General features: G+C 42.9%; 4 protein-coding genes across 4 annotated transcripts; 1 reads left to right on the forward strand and 3 right to left on the reverse strand.

Moving 5' to 3' along the window:
• Window positions 1-1,574: 1,574 nt before the first annotated feature.
• Window positions 1,575-3,252, forward strand: RhiXN_02467 (uncharacterized protein; the record flags this gene model as incomplete). Its single annotated transcript, XM_043322284.1, has 7 exons — window positions 1,575-1,763; window positions 1,819-1,986; window positions 2,062-2,105; window positions 2,155-2,444; window positions 2,492-2,511; window positions 2,567-2,751; window positions 2,805-3,252. 7 exons carry the CDS (start codon window positions 1,575-1,577, stop codon window positions 3,250-3,252), a joined length of 1,344 nt encoding a protein of 447 aa, XP_043177780.1.
• Window positions 3,253-3,449: 197 nt separating this feature from the next.
• Window positions 3,450-4,289, reverse strand: RhiXN_02468 (Vegetative incompatibility protein HET-E-1; the record flags this gene model as incomplete). Its single annotated transcript, XM_043322285.1, has 2 exons — window positions 3,450-3,734; window positions 3,771-4,289. The coding sequence occupies 2 exons, from the start codon at window positions 4,287-4,289 to the stop codon at window positions 3,450-3,452; spliced, it is 804 nt and encodes a 267-aa protein (XP_043177781.1).
• A 2,430-nt stretch (window positions 4,290-6,719) lies between these two features.
• RhiXN_02469 (Retrovirus-related Pol polyprotein from transposon TNT 1-94) lies at window positions 6,720-9,005 on the reverse strand (the record flags this gene model as incomplete). The annotated part of the gene is made up of 4 exons (XM_043322286.1): window positions 6,720-7,534; window positions 7,697-8,345; window positions 8,592-8,794; window positions 8,852-9,005. 4 exons carry the CDS (start codon window positions 9,003-9,005, stop codon window positions 6,720-6,722), a joined length of 1,821 nt encoding a protein of 606 aa, XP_043177782.1.
• Window positions 9,006-9,457: 452 nt separating this feature from the next.
• Window positions 9,458-12,113, reverse strand: RhiXN_02470 (Copia-like polyprotein/retrotransposon; the record flags this gene model as incomplete). Its single annotated transcript, XM_043322287.1, has 5 exons — window positions 9,458-10,183; window positions 10,238-10,474; window positions 11,235-11,315; window positions 11,363-11,386; window positions 11,439-12,113. 5 exons carry the CDS (start codon window positions 12,111-12,113, stop codon window positions 9,458-9,460), a joined length of 1,743 nt encoding a protein of 580 aa, XP_043177783.1.
• Window positions 12,114-16,324: the final 4,211 nt, after the last annotated feature.

Genomic DNA, 16,324 nt, shown 5'->3' on the forward strand with positions numbered 1-16,324 from the left:
TGCAAATCCTGCTTATGAGTCATTCTGCTTGCCACCAGAATGACTCACACTAACAACTCACTCTAAGTGCTCATTGGCTGCCAAGCATTTCTTGATAGACTGAGTCATGTATTTAGATGTTTCTATTTTTAACTAATTGCAGTTCAACCCAAGAGCAGCCACATTCCATCCTAGTCATATCTGTGCCTTCCCACCCACCAATCAAAGTCTTAGGAAGCACAGTCCTAAGCAAGTCATATTCATACTCTGACTAGGTGAATGACTCAGTAACCTTGCCACTCTAGGGTATAAAAGGGGACTCTTGCATACCCTTGGAGGGCACCCACCCTTCACTCTTACCACTCACTGTTACTGTTGACTGTCACTCTTGGGTTTGGGCTTGCCCCCCTCAATTGTGTGATATATTGTGCCTCAAGATTTCAAATAACTTAAACTTGTATAAGTGGATCTCCCAAGTACCCATAGTGTGGAAAGGTTGTAGACCTGATACAGAGTTCTTAGGTTAAGTGAACAGAAGGCAATCATCCTTAAAGAAGGATATATACTAAGTAACCAGTTAGTTCCTGCAACTAGGAGTGAAACTTACATAACTATCTCTGCCAAAGGGAACCTGAGCCAGTACTCTTGCTCTTACAGAAATACTTACTAAGACACTTTACACTGAGAAAAGATATATCTGTAGTTGATTGTATTCAAGATAGCTAGACCCAGAGAACCCTAAAGAAGCTACTTCTTTACTTAGCTTGGAAATTGGGAAATCTTCCAACACAGACTCTGCTCAGCACCAGAGTCTCAACCTCTTTTCCGCCAATTTACAACAGGGGATGTTGCACTCCCCCTGCCCCCCTAGCTGCAGGCCAATGTTAATGCCCACAGGCAAGGTCTGAATAATATATTATTATAGAAGAGATTATGTCATCCCCCCCACCTCAAATCCATAGTAGCTTAGTATAGTATTTGATAAAGGACTGGAGGGGGGGAGGTCATGTGACCTGGACTTAGGGAATATCACTAAGTCCAGCCATGTCAACCATAAGTCTCTTATATGTGGGAACTCAGAGGCTGTGAGTGCATATGGGCAAGTATATGCGTGCTTGCAGTCATGTAGGTGTGCAGCATGAGTGTGTTGGAGGCTTGACAAGGTCAGGACTCATGGAAAGAATGGAGTGGGTTGTGACATTGCCCCCCCTTTTGCACATAGTTTAGGGGACATGAACATGTGCCATTAAGAATGATGTCTGGATTGATATCTTGCTAGGTGTCAAGTCCTCCTAGGTATGGTTGTGCAACGGGTTGTTCTGAGGTCACCTGACTTGTTCTGGGTCATGTGATCCTTGTTGGAATGTTGTTTTCTTCCTGTGGGAAAGTTCCCACACTACTGTCTTTGTAAGGCTGCTTCTCAAGTCTTCTGGAAATTCCTGGTTAGCAACATATTTCATGGTTGCTTGGTTACTGCATGGTGCCATTTTATTGTTCTGAACAAATTGGTAGGGTAAGTTATTTTCTTCTGACTCAGTCCCTTGGCCCCCATGGCATAAAGAAGAGGGCAGTGGGAGGTGGGATAAGTCATCACCATGTCTCAGTGCCCAACTGCCAGCGCCACTCCCTCCACAGTCTTGGATTCACAGCCTTCAGGGCTGTTGGATGCTACCCCCTATATCTCCCCAGTTGCATCTATTGTGTGGCAGAGTCAAGAGCTGCCTCTGTCACAGCTCACTCCCAGGGCTCTCAAAAGAAGGTTGGATCTGGACTCCCAAGAAGAAGTAAGTGGTCTTGTTTGGTAGCAAAAGGTCCTTTTACTAAAAGATAACTGTATAGTCAAGGATATCTTGCACGCTTCCCCCCTTGTCCAGGCATTGGTTAGCAGGGCCCAGCAACAGGGAAGACTCAGAACATGGAGGAAACTCCATTGTCCCATCCATGGCTTTATTGGAGTCAAGGGGATCTATTGTTCCTGCAGCCCCTGAAGGGGAAGAGGATATTGGGGTACTTCCCTAAGAAGGAAGGTGCTTTTGCCACAAGGCAAAGTGTTACCTCTTGACATATGCCTGTTATGTCAAGGGTGAGGATACAGTGCAAACCTCTTGCCATGAGGTTGTCAAGGAGTAAGTAAATTCATTGGATATTGTCTTCTTCCATTAATATCTTCTTTAGTCTTGTGGACCACCTCCTTACTCTGAGGAGTGGAGGGGGACCCCTTTTGGAATATGCCATGGGGGTTACAGAGCCTCATTACTTGAAGGAAGGACAGTGGCATCCTGACTGGCATTGCCATGTCATTGTTTGGGCCAGGACTCTTATTTCATCAGAGGCCCTGAACCTATGGAAGTATAAGGAAGTGCACCCCCATGAGCATCTTCTCCTGCTCAAGGATAGTAATGGGAGGTTTGCTCCCTTATCTGCCTATGAGTACCTCAAGAAGGAGGCAGATGCTGGGAGACACAGTATGGAACCCTTACAGAGGAGTTCCTATTGGGTCAATGCCCTGCAGGGTTGAAGGCCAAAACAAATGTAAGTTTCCAGGTTATGGAGTTTAAATTACTTGCTAATGGTCTTCCTTTTGCAGCGCAATGAGGACTTTGCCTATGCCATGGAGGCAGAGGATGCTGAGGGGCTCTTTGGTTGCCTAAAGGAGCACCAACCTTGTGATATGGCCATGGGGTATAACAACCTCAAGGCTTTCACTGGTTACTTCTACAGGGACAAGGGCACCCTTCCTCAGGGTGTATGTGAGCCCAAGGCCTTAAAGAAGTAAGTCCTCTTCTTTCTCATGGTAGAAGGGAATGTTGACAAGTTGTTACCAGGGCTACAGTCAATCTGCCACCTGGTGTTCAGGAGTGGGTTACTTCCAATATACTGGATTGTGACTCTGAATCTGATTGTGGTAAGATCCTTGTTTTGTGGGGTCCCTCAGAGACAGGGAAGTCAGTCCTGGCTTGTTCTTGGGGCCATCACATTAGGTTCAGACAGAACCTCAACTCTGATGAGTTCAGTGACCATCCTATGGTTCAGTATGCAGTGCTGGATGATATGGATTGGTCCAAGGTTCCCTTGAAGATGTGGGTGCAGGAAGACTTCAACTTCTGCACTAGTTACAGATCAGAGCACCATTGCCAATGGGGGTGTTCTACTGTTATATGTTCCAATTCTAAGTCTTCTGTCTTTGCTGATTGTAGTTATGCCACAGTTGATGGCAAGAATTGGATTGACACCAATTGTACCTTTGTGTATATTGGTGATAAGCTGTATTAGGTAGTTCTTCTTCTCTTGTTTTGTTCCTTTGATTTAGTTTGTTTCTGTTCTTAATAAAGTGTCTCCCTTTTTCTTCCATTTGGTACTTGGAAATAAGATGGTTTTGGAAGATCAGATAAGACAAGATGGTTACTAAGAAGAAGCAAACATTGGAAGAAAAGGAAGAAGAGAAGGATGTAAGGTTATTGGATGGAATGTTACATATTCCACCACATTCCATCAGCATAATCCAAGGGATTCCATTTGTTCATGGCCTTGTTACCTTCAAGGTCAGACTCATGTCCTCCTTCATCACTTAGTTCATGGATTGCTAAGTTGGATATACTTCTGCCCACATCATTCTGAGCTGCTTGCATGGCCCATTGTTTGAGCCAGTCATGTAGATCCTCTATGCTCATTTTGTGTTCTAGGATCATGTAATAGACATCCTCAGGAGTGAGGTTGTCCACATAGCCACCTAAGCCTGATGGCAGTTTGTTTTTCTAGTTTTCAATTTTTGCAGCCAGCCATTCCCTTACTGTTGAGATTGGTATCCACCATTCAGGATCAGTTTCCTCAATGTCTAGATGCCACTCTGCCAACTTCCTTGTGTGCTTTAGTACTGGGGCCCTCACTACATCCTCCACAGAGGCACCCACATTACCTCTACACACAAGGAACTTGGTGCTTTGCATTAGTTTGGGTTGTTTTGGTGGCTCACTGCCAACCCAGCAGAGGTATCCCCTGATTGGACAGCGCAGGGTTCTTCCAATCCAGTAGCACTTCCATTGTTGACCCATTGGTATGTAATCAAGGGTTGCTGAGGGATCAAGTACCTTGGCATAAGCCTTGGATTGTTGGAAGGAGTCACATCTTGTGATGACCTTATGCCAGTCATAGATGTTGTTGATAGGGGGTGGATCTGAGGGTGCCCATTGATCCAGGTTGTCCTGGGACCAAGGGAACTTGGTCCTGTGCTCACTGGATCTGTCAAGGTGGTAAGAGGTGGCATTTCCAGTTGCCTTGGAGATCCTGGTCTCTGTTCTGATGGCAGGCATGATGTCTTATTAATGGGAATGGATAAGAAGGTAGTGGTGTCAGTGGTGGTTTGTGATGACTTCCCAGGCATGGGATGTGTCATAAACAGATGAAAATAGAACTAGCTGGAATTGAACCAGCTTGACCACTAAGCCATAGAGCCCTATTATTCCTCTGCTGACAACCCATGATTACACCTGCTACCCCCCAAATTTGGGCTTGGGCCAGCATGCAACCACTTGTACTGGTCATGTGACTGCATCCAGGACACAGAGTCATATCTTGCTTAAGTTGTAGAGTCCTATCTCTAAGGTGTTCTTGTCCAGGTTCTACCTCACTGAGATGTCCTGTAGAGATGACTGGGGAAGGTGGTTTAGTCTGAAGTTGTCTGCCAAGAATCTCATACAGCTCCTGGATGAAACTGTCACAACTCAGCTTGGACCTATGGTGCAAGAGGGGCTCAAAGTCTGTGGCCCTATCACCAATGGACTGTGAGACAAGAGAAGGGCAATGAAGGCCCAGAGGGTGCAGTTTAGGGTAGAGGGCAACAAAGGCCTGGATATGGTGTTTAGTAAGGTGCACTAATGGCCAACTAAGGGCCTGGGCAAAGGGTAGGTGTAAGCTGGGGTGAATTGACAAAGAGGTCAAGTCTTGCTGTTCTAGTGGCAACTTGACCTGGTTTATATACATGGTGTCCTAGATGTCATGCCCTAGAGGTGTGACCACCTTAGAATCCACTGAGTCAAAGAAATAGTGAATATATGCGCTATTTTCATGAAGATTTATGGATATATGCATCTTTATGCTATTTAGGCACTGAGCGCTTATTACATAATCTCATCACATGACCTTTAGTCATGTGATCACGTCTTTCTTATCTCTGGTCATGTGACCTTATCTTTGTTGTTATGTTTGTACATGTAATTACTTCCCCTTCTCTGTTGAATATATAAGGAGGGTTCTGAGAGCCTTAAGCCTCAGAACTTGACCTCTTATCCCCATCCCACATCTACTACCCTAAGACATGCAATTAAGAGTATTGCCTGAGAGCATGCCAGTCCCTGTCAAAGGTTCCTTGCCCTGCTATCTTTATAGCATTAGTGCACTTTACTATATTGGTCTTGTCCAAACCCTTATCTGGCAATTGCCTTGAGCATTGTTGGATCCCACTAGTTGATAAGTCCTATATTAGGCAATAGCTTGTTGGGCTTTACCTTGTGGTAGTTGTTGGCTCTGACACTAGACATCTGTAAGGACATCAAGGAGGTGGGTGCTTGCAGCTGGGTGTATACAAGTAAAAACTGTGTTAGGAAGTGAGCAAGCTACCTACAACAACAACCAACTATACTACAATGACAAGACCGCTTAAGGCAGTGGCAAGCTATCTAAGTACAGCAAGAAAGCTGCTTAAGGTGGTGACTAAGTAACTAGTGGACTAAGTGTTTACTGGCCCTAGTGGCCTTGTACAAAGTGGGGATGCAACAAGAGGTAATTGACCTGGGTGTTGCCATGGTTGGTTGGCCTCCTTATATATTGCAGAGGTGACTTATTTACAAATACAATGTACATGAGAAAAGAAGCTAACTATATGTAATAAGAACCTTGTTCTGCAGTTGGCCTTACTCATACATATGTGTCACTGATGTGTCATGATGACGTCATAGGTGGAGGTGGCTACATATGCTGAGTAATGTGTGGAAGGATGTTGAAAGCACAGGAAGTTGGAGCTATAAAATATGTATATCTCAGCTTCAACTATGATGTAGCAAACTGTATATTTATGTACCTATAAAATATGTATATCTACAGGTACTGTGAGCAACATGAAAAAGATAAGAAGTAACTACTATACCTCAGCTTTGTCTATGATGTAGCAAACTGAGGTTTTACATGAAAATTTTGGTGAGCATATATGCAAACATTACAAACAGATACAAACAAGTCACGTGAACTTGTGTACATGGTATCTAGTTATGAGACTGATTCTTCAACACGCCCACTCAGGATCATGACGGAGTAGTAGAAATAAAAGGAAAAATTACTCCATTCCCATACCCAATATAAACTTGGGATATTTGAGTTGCCCAAGGGCTTTGTAAGCACGTTGGCAACTTGTTCATCAGTTGGAATAAACTTGAGCTTGATCTCCTTGAGTGTGATCAATTTGCAAATAAAATGGTACTTCACTTGTATATGCTTTGTATTTTGATGATGGCTTGGATTCTTTGCAAGTGCAATTGATGACTGATTATTGGTCAATAGTACCGTCAGGCCGTCATTGAGGAATTCTAATTTGGTTAAGAAACTTCAAATCCACAAAAGCTCTCATGCTGCGCTTGCTGCTGCAACGTATTCGGCTTCAGTGCTCAAGAGTGAGATTGTTGGCTGTGTTTCCTCAACAACCACGCAATACTCCCTCCAGCTAGAATAAATGTCCAGCCAGTTGTAGATCAACTAGTATGTGGGTCACCAGCGTAGTCCGTGTCAACAAATCCTGTGAGCTCCATCTTCTTCAAGCGGTTGTATACAATTCCAAGATCTTTTGTACCTTGTAAATATTGCAGTACTTGTAATAAAGCTGACCAGTGTTCCTTTCCGGGGTTAGCGGCATGTTGGGCAAGTAGTCCCGTAGCATATGCAATGTTGGGCCAAGTTGAGATCATGGCGTACATAAGAGAACCAACGCCTTGCTGGTACAGAGTCCAATTGATACTAGGCAAGTTGAGCTTTGGCAAATTCAGAGATTCTGCCATTGGCGTAATGCATGATTTGTATTCTTCCATCCCAAATTGTTTAAGGATGTTGTCAATATACTGGCGTTGTGAAATTTTTAACGTCCCTAGCTTACAATCCCTTGTAATTTTGACTCTGACAAACATTTGAGCCTCTCCCAAATCAACTATGTCAAAAGATTTAGCTAGATCAACTTTAATGTCTTTGAGGTACAATTTTGGTGTGCCTGCAAGCAACATATCATCAACGTGCGCTAATATTATTGCTAGCTTATCCCCTTCCCTTTGCCAAAAGACGGCGTGGTTGGTCTTGCATCTGGTGAAGCCAATACTCACAAGTACTTTGCGGAGACGCAAGTAAAAGGCTTGCGCGGCCTGTTTCAGTCCGTATAACGCTTTTACAAGCCGCCATACTGATCTGTCATTATTGCAGAAACCTTCTGGTTGCTCCATGTAGATTTCTTCATCAAGATTGCCATGGAGAAATGCGGTCTTGATGTTGAGTTGTAGGAGCTTGAGGTTTTGGCTGGCAACTTCACTGAGGAGGACTCAATAAGAGTCGGACGCGGCTACAGGTGAGGATATTTTGTTGAAATTGACTCCAGGGCGCTGAGAATAGCCTTTTGCAACTAATTGGGCCTTATACCAAACAATTTTGCCATTGGGACCACGTTTGTATGTGAGTACCCATCAACATTCCACAACGTTCTTGTCTGTTGGGCAAGCGGCTTGCTTCCAGACTCCATGTTTGGTAATCAAATCAATTTCTTTGATCATCACGGCTAACCATAGGTGAAAGTCTGGCCTTTCCATTGCCTCTTTAAATGACTTAGGCGGTTTGTTGGTTACTGACGTATAGGCATATTTGGCGTGTTTGTTGGTCCTAGCTCCGTATTGTTCCAGCAGACAAGTAGCTTGAGTGGAGCAACAAGGTTGTACAGGAGGTGCTGGTGTTGTCTCACAAGCCTTGGGAGAGGGCGCTTGGGATTGTGGGGGCAATGTGGCAGGTGTTTCAAACTTTGGCTCCAATGGTTTGTGCTCAATAGCCTTGTCTTCTTGTTTTGAGACTGATATTCCAATCTCTTTGACTTCAGACTTCAGCTGTTTCTCTACATTGCCCACTTGCTTGGCGTTCCAATCTAGCTCGTCAAAATCTTTGATAATTATTTGTTGGCATGGCTTGTCACCCTTGTCAAAAACAATGTCTTGTGATGTTATTATTTGGCCGTTTGCTTGTTCAATAAGTACGTGGGCTTTTTGATTCGGCGCAAATCCTAAGTACTGACATTCAATTGATTGTGCTTGTAGCTTTGTTTCTTTATTGTCAGGTACGCGCGCCCATGCCTTACATCCAAAAATTTGAGTACGCAATACATTGGGAATCTTCCCGGTAAAGATTTCCTTGGGGGTTCAACCGTTTAGAAAGTGCTTTGGCGTTATATTCCAAAGGTATGCTGCATATAGAACTGCGTATCCCCAGAAGTGACTTGCCATTTCAGTATTGAATCTCATTGTATGCTGACAGTTGTTTATAGTGCAAATCGCGCGCTTGGCAACACTGTTGCTTTCAGAGGAATCTGGCTTGGTTACTTGATGCTGGATTCTGTTTGACTTCAACCATTCTTTGAAAACTTTGGATTGGAATTTGCCACCACCATCTGTACATAGCTTTTTGATTTTCTTTCCAATTAAATTTTTGAGTGATATTTTGACCTCCTTGAACCGCAACGCAAATTTGCTCTTGCCTTTTAGGATATGAACAAATATCATTTGAGACTTGTCATCAATTGTAACTGAAAAATATCAATATCCGCCAATAGCTGCAACGGGTAGCGGTCCGCATAAGTCACTGTGCAAGAGTTTGAGTATTTTGGACGCATGATTTTGGGACTTGGTAAACAGCGCGCGAGTTTGTTTGCCGCGCATACACGGACCACATTTTGATTCAGGGGGTAAGCAATTTCCTATTATGTCCATTCCTTTGACGGCACCCTTCTTGACCATCTCTAGGACATAGTTGTAGCTAATGTGGCCTAGTCTACAATGCCATGTTGATAGATTGGCTCTTGCGGTGGTGTTGCAGCATAGGCAACAAAATTGTGTGCTTTGGCGTCGTTGCATTTGTTTTTGTAGTCCAATTCAACTAATCCAATGTGTGCAACTTCTTTGGTACGTGTTACTTGTGCGTTTAGCCTGTACAGTCAATCAATCTGACAAGGGTAACCAATTTCAGGCCCTTGGCCTTGATTTGCAACCAGGACAGCACCATAATCTTTCCCAAAAGCAACCTCCGTGCCATTACTCACAAGTTCTTGGACGGACATTAGGTTTGTGTGCAGCTCAGGTACGTGCAAAACCTCTTTCATTATAGCTTTGTGCTTGTTGCCTTGACGGTTTTGCATTACAAGAAATATCCAACCAATGCTGGTGGCAGGGATTTGTTTCCCATTACCAACTCAAACGTGAATTGGAGATGTAAGTGATTGGTAAGTTGCAAACCATTTTTGATTAGGAGTCATATGCTTTGACGCGCCTGAATCAAGTAGCCAAGAGTTGTTGGACGTTTGACTATCTGTTGCTGGTAGCGCGTATAAAATGGGAGGTAAGTTGTTAGTTGTGACTGCAACCTTTGCTGATTTGGTCTTTGTGGCCGGCTCCTTCCCCTTGTCCTTTGACTGCTTTTTGGCGTTGTTCTTTTGCCTCAGTCCCGTTCCTTCTGCACCTCCTCCCTTTGCCCAACACTCTTGCTTCAAATGACCAGATTTCCCACAGTTGAGGCATGCGGGACCCTTGTCCTTCTTGCATTTGTTTTTTGATTTGGACAATTTTGAGTTCAAGGGCTTGGCAGGTAAGTGCAAGAACATAGCTGTGATGCCGGTACTGTTTTTACAATGTTCCTCCTCCTTCAGAGCTGCCTCCTTTACCATTTGTGGTGTTACAGCGCTTGCTTGGTTTGTTGTTTGGATAATGGTATTTACAATTGCGTAGGTGGGTGGTAGCGCATTCATCATGATCTGGGCCATCATAAGGTTGCTAACAGGTTCCCCAAGCGTCTTCATCTTGGAAGCAATAGACAATAAGTTGTTTAGGCCTGTGGCAATGTTGTCATCTTCCAAAATTTTTGTCAAGGTAAGCTGCTGATATAAGAACAACAATGATTGGACACCTTTCCCTTCCCATTGCTTGATAATTCAAGTCCACGCTTGCCGTGCCGTTGTTGTATCCATAACATCCACCATTGCGCCGTCTTCCATGTTTAGCATGATCTGCGCAAACGCATCCTTGTCCCGTCTTGTCCACTTTGCAATCAAGTCTTTGTAGTGTGAGACTTTTGACTTGTCTTTTTGCTCAGCTTTGGTAAGTGAATTGGGTAGGTTATTGGTTCCGTTTGCTACGCCAAATAATCCACGCAGTTTCAAAACTGTTGTCTGGCAAAACTTCCATGCATTATAGTTGGATCCATCATCCTTTAGCTGCGGGAGTTTGTAGATTTTTGTTTTTGTATTGTCACTTGTCAACATGTTGTGTGGTTAAGGTGCGTAAAAAATTTGGACTGGATTAATTTGCCTGTGCGGCAGGGCTCATAACCTGTTGAAAGCGCAGGAAGTCGGAGCTATAAAATATGTATATCTCAGCTTTGACTATGATGTAGCAAACTGTATATTTATGTACCTATAAAATATGTATATCTACAGGTACTGTGAGCAACATGAAAAAGATAAGAAGTAACTACTATACCTCAGCTTTGACTATGATGTAGCAAACTGAGGTTTTACATGAAAATTTTGGTGAGCATATATGCAAACATTACAAACAGATACAAACAAGTCACGTGAACTTGTGTACATGGTATCTAGTTATGAGACTGATTCTTCAACAAAGGAGACATGGCTTGGTGCTTAGCATATGATATAAGTGCCAGGTTCATGTGATTGAAAATGTAGTCCAATCTACTTTGTTTAAATTCAAGAAAATAGGAATAAATTCCCTTGGTATATGTGTGTCTACAACACATGGAACAAGCCACATCAAAAACAACAGTACTAAATAGTGAGTCATTTACAATTCCACATCATATGTCAAATATGTCATGTGATCTTGATGAGTCATAGATATATACTAAAAAAGGAAATTGTCTCAGAAAAAAGGCAGAAAATATTTAAAAATCATGTCATGCCAATGAAGATCATGACAGAAACGCTCCATCTGATCCCTATAAGTGACTGCTGGTACCTCAAAGGAATGAGAGGTGAATAGACAGTCATGCTCTGGCCATTCTGGAATAGGCAATAGCTCTTCCATGTCATAGACACTCTGAACAGTACTCATGATTAGTTTATTCAGGTCTATATGTAACTTACCATGTTCAGGCCAATGGTTGATTTCTTGAGCAGGAATCAGCATAGTAGTGATGCAACATGTAGGTCCAAAGGTTACTACAGTATCTAGCAGTCTGAAGTAGTGAGAAGCCCATTGCTCACAAGAAGGTGAGGGGTAGCAATTCTCATGGGCAGAAGGTATTTCTACATGATAGAATACTCTTCCTAGCTGCCTATAAACTTTCCTGAAACTATTAGCTTGAGGGTTCTTCTGGCACCAAGAGGTCATTTGAGTACAGTCAGGCTGATAGTTGAATTCTCCTAAAATATCCTCATCTAAAGGATATAAGGTAGTAGAAGGAGAATAAGGTAGGTATTTTTGGATAGCTGGGTCATTAGTGAGAGACCTATCATTAGGATCCAGTAAAGCAGCTTGAGTTTCCCTATGCTTGGATATGTGGGCTTCAGAAGTCTTTCCTTTAGATCTCTTAAGCTCATGAGAGTTAATGGGCTCAGAGGGTTGCAGTCTACTAGAGGAAGGTTCTAGCATCTCTATATCTGGAAGTCCAAATACAGGTATCATCCTCTGGAAGGTAGCTGTGCTAGTCTGATGACCAAAAGGTGAAGGCTTCCTCATAGAGGAACTTGGCTTAGCTAATTTGTTTGCTTCCTGAGGAGCTTCATATTCCAAAGGAGACAATCTTGGAGAATGTCTGGATGATGACTTATGAGAGTGAGGTGATATCCTTCTTGAGCTACTAGGTCCTGCTTGGGGGTCTTCCAAAGCTGGCATGGAAGCATGTGGCTTGATGGGTGATTCATAGGGTTGGATAGGTTGGGGAATCACTAGCTCCTCAGGAGAGGATTGTTCAAGAGAGTACCTAGTAGGTCCAAAAGGGTTACTGGCACTTCTATAGGGATGCTGTCTCCAGGAAGCACAGAGCTTCTAGGAGTACTATGTCTAGGCATACCTTCTCTTGAAAGTCTTGTGTCCAAAGGGGTCCTATTAGAGGATGCAGGTCTACTAGATCTTCTAGACATAAAAGAAGGTTGATAGGGTACAACAATTAGAATGTATATACAAAGTATGAAAAGCTTGTACAAAAGATTACAGGTAAGTGTTGTAGACACAATCAATACCAGGGAATTTATTCCCATTTTCTCAATTTTGAACAAAAGCAATTGGACAAGATTTCCAATCACGTGACTTTGGCACTTATCTCATATGCTAAGCGCCAAGCCACATCCCCATCTGCGCTTACTCATCACACATAGCCACCTCCACCTATGACGTCTTCATGACATGTCAGTGACACGTATGCATGAGTAAGACCAACTGCAGAACAGGGTTCTTATTGGATTCAGTATTGGATGTAATGTACTTGTAATTAGCCAGTAGATAGAATATATAAGGAGGCCAACCAAACATGGTAACACCCAGGTCAATTACCTCTTGTTGCATCCCCACTGTACAAGGCCACTAGGGCCAGTAACTGCTTAGTCCAATTAGATACTTAGTCACTGCCTTAAGCGGCTTTCTTGTTGTACTTAGATAGCTTGTTGCTGCCTTAAGCAGTCTTGTCATTATAGTATAGCAGGTTGTTGTTGCAGGTAGCTTGCTCACTGCCTTAAGCAGTTCTCACCTGTACTCTCCTGGCCACAAGCACCCACCTCCTTGATGTCCTTATAGATGTCTAGGACAGTAAGAATTAAAGATAACCAACACTAGACCCTGCAATGGTCACCCATATTAAGAGTTGTGTAAGTACAGGAGTAAGAAAGAATTACTATATACAAAAGGTATATGGGAAGAGCTAAGAACTAGTATTAAGAATCAGAATATATGCACAGAATATATGCACAATATAGGCTAGGTTATCAGGAATAACAACTCCTAACAAATAGTCTGGCAACTATCAAGTGCAGGTGGTTGGTTATGTATAGTACCCTAGACTAATGTTACTTAAGCCTAAGTGACTAAGGGTATGTATACCTAAGGTCTCTGGGATAGTACCTTAAGTAAGAGGGTTATCTGACTAATGTACAGGATTTATGGGATTTGCCTAATAAGTATAGGACTTATGTATGTTTAAGTAAGACTTTAAGACTTATGGGGTTTACTTAAAATATATCTAGGATTTATGAGATATTATAGATAAAGCTATCTACAATATAGGGGGTATGGTGGATTGAAACACTCTCACTCAATCACAACAATCCTTACAGTATTGTTGCACTATACTCAATGTTGAACTCAACAACTGTGACTGTTATGGAATGACTAATTTAGACATATGCGCCCCTAATTGACAATAGTGAATAGTGCGAACTGGAGTAATCATACTTGCTCTATCCAAATATGGGCATGAATATTACTATATTTGGAAACTGGCGGTGCTACAAGACCTTTTATACTTTATTTCCTCATTGCGCTTGCATATATACACGTCTGATTATGCGAAGTGGTCATAATATTATTTCTATGATTTATAGCATTTTTTGGATCACACATTTATATGTAGGAACGGTACTTATAGACCATAGAACAAGTGCAAGTAAGCATGCAAGCGCCGGCGCTTAGTAATTGCAAATAAGCGCCAAAGGTCGGCGGGGCGCGCCGACGCCAATATCTCGGCGGGAAATAGGCATATTATTATGCGGACAAATACCAATAGGTCGGAGGCTCCGGCATCTCAGTTCCTAAAAAGGAATCGTCTGATTCTGAGCCAAATTGATGGAGATACTAACCATTTAAGTTTCTAGCTTTTTCTATGAGATCCTACCTTGCCTCAAGGTTATTTTTAGCATTCACACTAATGTAATTTAGTCATGTATGCTCTAGAACATTCTGTAAATAGCCTTGGGTCTATCTCACTAGGACTTATTGGGACTAATTGGTCTTTATGTATCAAATAGCTCAGACTGTACCTCTCATGTAACTTCCTCTTTTGTACATCATGTATATAGTTATTTGTTCTCCCTCTGGGGTATTAAAGCCCCTGAGGGAGACCCTTTGAATACATCCTTCTTTTCATCCCATTCTTACCCCTTGTGTGAACTTGAAGATCTATTGGATCTTCTTTACTTAGTTTAGAGTGTCTTATTTCGCTTTCTTAGCCTCTTAAGCTCACTGAACTTAACCTGTAAGGTATCTCGGCGCATATAGCCTCTAGCAAGGTCCCAACAGATACTGGGTAGCTAGGAAAGGCTCTAGGGCGACCCTGAACCTCTTGAGTAAGTCAGTTGGGAGAGTTTAAGGCCTTGAGAGCGGCATATACACCTTAACTGAGTGCGATCTCAGTCAAATAAATTACTAACAAATCCAGATAAATTATAGTAGGTAACTAAGACTCAATACTAACTTTCATACTATATGTATAAGCATAACCAACCACCTGCATCTGCAGTAATTGCTTGATTACTTGTTAAGTGTAGGGATCACCCTGATTACTAACCTAATTTACCCTTATATAGCTAGTCTATTGCCTTTTATATCCATAGATAACTGATCTATTAATCACTTTATTATATTTTGTACTTAATTACATAGTCCCTAAAACCCTACTCTATAACATTGGTGACCACCGCAGGGCATTGCGTTGGTTACATCTTTAATTCTTACCTGTAGTCTCTTATTACTTGTACTTAGTCTTACTACTATAGTTGTACTAACACTGCATGTGGAAACCTCCAGAACACTTGCACAGATTGTCTAGATCTGAATTAGGGCTTTGGACAACAAGGGAACATCGCTCTACAACGTCCAAACATGTCGTACACCACTGTAAGGTGGGTACACGCTGGTGAAGGCGGGCGCTTGTGGCCTTACTACTACACTAGCTGATGTAATCTAACTATCTAGGCTAACTACTTGTCTAACTAAGTCGCTTAAGGCAACAACTAACTAACTACTGATAACGCGGGGGGCCTTAGGCCTGGAGGTGTGATGAGTGAGGTAAGGGGTGATGTATTAGCTGAACTACTGGGGGCCGGCTACTTAGCTGGCTGGTGCCTCCTCAATGGATATGAGACAAGGTAAAATCAACTTGGTGTTTCCAAGCAATTTCCCTGCTGTATATATAGACAATGCACACTATCTACATGGTCTGTGCGCGTGAGAAGAGAAGTACAAATGACAAATGAGAAGCGTGCTGCGGACTGCGCAGAAGCGTGGATTTCTCCTAAGCGCCCTTGGCACGGCATCTCGGCGCGGCATCTCGGCATAATAAGCGCCGAGATCACGTGATCAGAAAACATAAGATAACGAGTTCGTAAAAAATAGTAAAATAAGAGAAAAATGAGGCGAATCCAATGGTATATTTTGGGAGATTGTAACAAAACATGTGCCGTCAACAAGCGCTGCCTGTCCTAGACGTCCTTAGGGGTCGTCTAGGTAGCGGGCGCTTGTGGCCATATAGAACTGAGTGAGAACCGCTTAAGGCGGTGAGGGAGCTACCTACAACGACTAACTATCTAAGTACAATGACCAAGGCCCTACTGGCGATGGCGAGCTATGTATCTACAATGGGGAAGTTGCTTAAGGCAACGAGTACAGGTGGGAGACTTAGTAGTTGCTGGCCTAAGGCCTTGTACAGTTGAGAGATGCAACAAGAGGTAATCAACCTGGGTGTTACCATGGTTGGTTGGCCTCCTTATATATTACAGCGAGTGACTAATTACAAATACAGAATATGCAAAACCTAATCCAATAAGAACCCCGCTCCGCAGTCAGCCTTACTCATGCATACGTGTCATAATGATGTCATTGGGTGGAGGTGGCTATGTGTGCTGAGATAAGCGCGGATGGGGACGTGGCTCGGCGCTTAGCGTGTAATATAAGCGCCGAGATCACGTGATTGAAAATATCGTCCGTTCAGCTTTGTTAAAAACGAGAAAATCGGAATAAATTCCGTGGTATTGAGTGTGTCTACGACACTGCCTTGGATACCCTTCAGCCCATCGCTTGACACCCTCTTACCTCTCCTAATCACTCCATCAACCTCA

Source organism: Rhizoctonia solani, chromosome 3 (assembly GCF_016906535.1).
Source record: "Rhizoctonia solani chromosome 3, complete sequence".
Lineage (NCBI taxonomy): Eukaryota > Fungi > Basidiomycota > Agaricomycetes > Cantharellales > Ceratobasidiaceae > Rhizoctonia > Rhizoctonia solani.